This window comes from Apium graveolens, chromosome 5 (genome assembly GCF_009905375.1).
Source record: "Apium graveolens cultivar Ventura chromosome 5, ASM990537v1, whole genome shotgun sequence".
In the NCBI taxonomy this organism is placed as follows: Eukaryota; Viridiplantae; Streptophyta; class Magnoliopsida; order Apiales; family Apiaceae; genus Apium; species Apium graveolens.
In genome coordinates this window covers 19,448,763-19,453,537 of record NC_133651.1, presented here as the reverse complement: position 1 = coordinate 19,453,537, position 4,775 = coordinate 19,448,763, and the positions used below count along the sequence as shown (strand labels likewise).

Sequence of the window (4,775 nt, the reverse complement as noted above, 5' to 3'; positions counted from 1 at the left end):
ATTGGAGAATCGGATCACATATTTATCCACGACCTCGTCATCTAACAACTAAAATGAATAATAAAAGTGACAACGATGACTATAAACTATCAATTCCAATGATGAATTAAACACTCTATATCGTTTAAAATAAAATATTGTGACATAGTTTGATTATGTAGATTTATACCAGACTCATTTTCTTTGAAGGTAGTAGAATTCCAGACGTTATTTCAGAGAGAGGGAGAGAGAGAGAGTTGTGGTTCGAGTGAGAGAGAGAGTCTGAGGTTGGAGACTGGATCTGAGAGCAAAGGGGGAAATTTGAGAGTTTTTGGAAAGAGGGAAATAAAAAATGAGCAGGAAAGATTTTTGTTCAAAGCGGGGAAATTTGTGTACTAAAACGGGGGAAAAGTACAAGTGAAGTTTCAATTTTTTAAAACTAGCCATAGACAACTGCTTGAAAAACTAACCTATGTTAAAGTTAAAAACTTGTATTTTGAAGTATTTCTTTTTTAACATAGACAACGGTTAGTATACAAAACCGACATCAATATTCTTATTTAACATCGCTTGATTAGAAACCAGTGTTAAAAAATCTTTTAACATCAGGTCCATTATGTACCGATGTCTAAGTACTGATGTCGTATATACTATTTCTAGTAGTGATATGTCAAAAACAAACAAACAATGATGCATAGCTAGAATGTGTTAATTTATGATATCAATACAGAATACCGTGTTCATTAGTTGATTGATTTTTTAAGTTCATAGTAGAACTATCATGAACCATACAATTTATGTTGAGCAACTTATTACGTAGAAATCTGTCCAAAGCCGACTCGCGACCTCGACAAACTGCACCAACAATTACCAATGATGAATTAAACACTTTATATCGTTTAAAATAAAATACTATGAGATAGTTTGATTATGTAGATTCATACCAGACTCATTTTCTTTGAAGGTAGTAGAATGTTTGCTCTCATTCATAGCTTGAATGTCATGCAATTAATCCAGCGATAATCACTACTGTAAAACAAAAAAAAAATTGGTTTTGTTAAAACATTAGCAACAATTTGTACACGACTGCACGATAGATAACAGATCATCAGTAATACAAATTCGATAGGAGATGATGATGTATACAAATGTTGAGTTTCATGGATATTGTCTGTAACAAAGAAGAGGATGAAGGTCTCTGATTTTGAATTTTTCTGTTAACATGAATTGTGGATCTATACGGTTGATATGTTATAATAACAAATATATTTTAATAATAGGTTTAATAATAATAATATTGATATTTTAATTATTTTAAAACTCATGTAAGTATTGGGTAGTTCATGGATCTAGGCTAAATTGTATTGAAAATACTCCCTCCGTCCCTTTCAATTGTTTACATTTTTTAGAGAGTGTCTGACACGCATTTTAAGGTGCATATAAAGTATAATTCTGTAATTCTTTTTTATAATTTTGTTTTTCATAATAAAAATTAAAACATTCAACTTTTATTCAGAAAAAGAAAATTGTAAAAATAAGTTACATAACCATACTTTTTATGCACCTTAAAATGTGTGTCGAACACTTCCTCAGAAATGTAAACAATTGGAAGGAACTGAGGGAGTAGTATGTTTAGGAAAATGGATCGATTCACTGGCCAAATTTCAAAAGTATGGGTCGGATATATATTCACCGTAGTGTCTTTTTTAGTATAAATTTTAAGGAGTCTATATTATTGCTCGTTAAGATATACTCCCTTCGTCCCAGCCATTTGTATACAAATGGTTTGGGCTCGGAGGACAAGAAACATAATAAAATAATGTTATTTTTGTTAAGATAGTGGGATGAGAGAGAAAGAAAAAGTGTAATTTAGTGAGAAAAAGTATAAAGTTGGTTAAAGTGGTGGGACCATTCAATATTTAATGAATAAAGTGAGTGTAGTGGGAGAAAGTAGTGGGTGTAGTTGAATTTTATATTATAAATTTTTTACTATTTTTGGTAAGTTTGAAATGTATAGAATTGAATGGGACATCCAAAAAAGGAAAGTGTATAGAAATGAACGTGAGAGAGAGAGTAATAGATTAGACTTAACTTTTAAGTCACTAATTTTGATAAAAACAAACTACATCGATCGTCAAAGAAAAACTTGGTTGATCCCATGCTCTTTACTTTTATTTGGTTGATCTCATGCTCTTTACTTTATCTAAATTCATTCAAACAACATCGATTGTAGTAATAATATACTGCAGCCATAGCATAACGTTCAAGTAAACAATTGATTAACATAAACCGACGAATTTTTTTGTATAATCAAATCCGTAGTATAACATATGTGATGGAAATAAGTACTTCAATTTTATTTAAAAAAAATAAGCCAGATAGCTATTTCTTCGAGTTTGGACAATCCTTAGCAAGGTGCCCCTCCTTGTTACAGTTGAAACACTTGCCTCCCCCACGTTTATCGCCGCCGCCACCGTTAGAACTTCTTTTAGCAGCACTTGGACAAACCCTAGCAAAGTGCCCAACGCCCCCACAGTTATAACAAGCTCCATTACCGCGAGCACGAGTCCTCTTACAATCTCTAGTTATATGCCCAAACTCGCCATCACAGTTAAAACAATAACTCGCATTAGTACAATCCCTGGCAAAGTGGCCATTAAAACCGCAATTATAACAAGCATCCGTAGCATAACAATCCCTCCCAAAGTGACCATACTTCCCGCAATTATAACATTCAATAGCCTTTCCTCTAACACCGCCACGTGATACACTGCCATTACGAACGTTCTTCACAGGAGAATTCTTGATCACTGTAACATCAACGGCCTTCGCTTTATTAGCTCGTGGATCGACTTCTACGAAGAACTCAACGGATTGGTTCTTGCGGAGAGTACGAAAGCCGTCAGAATTAATATCGGATTGGTGAACAAATAAGTCATCAGCTTCGTTGTCGGGTTTGATGAATCCGAAGCCCTTCTGGTAGTCGAATCGAAGGACAACACCGTGAAATTTTGAATACTCTTGAGCCATTGATAATGGAAAAACGAGGTAGCAAAAAAAATATTGTATAACGTGTGTATTAAGCCTCTGATAACCTTGCGATAGAATAATGTGATGGTGCCTTCCATGGTTATGTGGGTATATATAGATGTTGATGCAAAGGTTGCAAGGAAACCCTAAACCTATAGCCTATTCATTTTGGATTTCCTACCTTGTATATCGTGTTGCCGCATTGGCGGTGTTTTCCTTTTTTCTGGGTGCCTTGGCGGTGCTGTGCACAAAAAGGAAAAAAGAAAATTTGCATCTGAATATAAGTTGTCAATTTTAAGATATTAAAAAAGCCGTTGAGTGTATCTGTATATCTTTTAATTAATAGATACTTTTTTTTATGTTATAATAATTTTTTAGTAGGGATTTTATTCTTAGAATCATTGTTTTCCTAAAACAAATAAATTTAAATTTCGTTTGAATGGTTATTTTATGAACATTCTATAATAGTGTTTTTAAGATTTTTTTCATTCAATATTCTTAAACAATATATTTTTATAGCAAGATAAAATAAAATCATGTTATTTTAAAACACCAAACCAAACGCAATTAAGTGAATTTTTTATGAGCATGCATGGTTGGATAGTTAAGTGATCGAGAGTTCGTTTATCTGTCTTAGATATTAGGTTTGACTCTAGCTGGAATTTTTTAAAACAGAATTATAAATCATATTTGTAATAAAAAAAGTTAATTTTTATTATTTTATTATTTTAGTTCGATCGACGAGAATAGACAAACTTTTTGTTATTGATACTTCGACTAGGACCTACCAAATATTGCACAGAATGATATAAAAGTTATATGATACGTACATAAATAATATGGGCCGAGCCCGCCTTTCATAGCTGCATGTGTTTTGTTTAGACAAATCCTACGTATTCATCAAGTAATTTAATTATATACATTTTACAGAATTTCACTAATTATGGGCTCCTTTGGTTCAATATAACCCAGCTAAAGAACTTTTAATACCTGAGAAGTTAAATGGGTTATAGTATTTGGTTATATAACTTTTGAAATGTACTATGTAGTTCACACCCCCGTGTACTTCATGTTACTCCAAAATAGTTACATAGGACAATGGTGGTCACCTGGAGGGAGTTATGGAGTACAATTCCTTAACTTACTTTTTTTTATTTTTATTTTATTCATGATTATAAATTTTCTATTTTTATTAAAGAAATTTTTTTCTTCTTTACTATTAATTATTTGAACTTTCTAATTTTTTTTGTAGTAAAATAGTTTCGTATATTTTATTATGTATTTATAATTATATTATGGTTTTTTTTATTTTTTCTGAATTATTCAAAAATACTTTTTTATAAATAGTTTATAATAGATATATATTTATTTAATATGGCATATTTAAATATCTATATTTTTTATTTTCTATGTAGCAATTTTATAATAATTCATATTCATTTTAATATATATATTTGTATGTCAGTATACCTAATATTAATGTTAAATATAAAACTTTTAATATGTAATTTTAATAGAAGTGACTGTGAAGTTCAATTGAATAGTGACCAACCAAACACATATTTTAGATTATTCAGTTAACTGTTATGTTGTAATTTGATTTAGGGAAGTGCAAAATTCATATAACCAAACTAAGCCTACAAGTCTTGAGCTACATTATTTATTACAGTATTATCTTTTCAGCTATGTTGTTACATTCTGGGAAGTTCATAAAATTACGTATTGCGATATTAGTGAGGGAAGAAATAGAAATTTATTATCTAATC

The 4,775-nt window shown here is 30.8% G+C and overlaps 1 protein-coding gene across 1 annotated transcript; it reads right to left on the bottom strand.

Annotated features, from left to right (window-relative positions):
• Nucleotides 1-2,302: 2,302 nt before the first annotated feature.
• Nucleotides 2,303-3,197, bottom strand: LOC141723788 (cold shock protein 1-like). Its single transcript, XM_074525677.1, has one exon. The coding sequence runs from the start codon at nt 3,007-3,009 to the stop codon at nt 2,362-2,364; it is 648 nt and encodes a 215-aa protein (XP_074381778.1). The 5' UTR covers nt 3,010-3,197; the 3' UTR covers nt 2,303-2,361.
• Between the last annotated feature and the right edge of the window lie 1,578 nt (nt 3,198-4,775).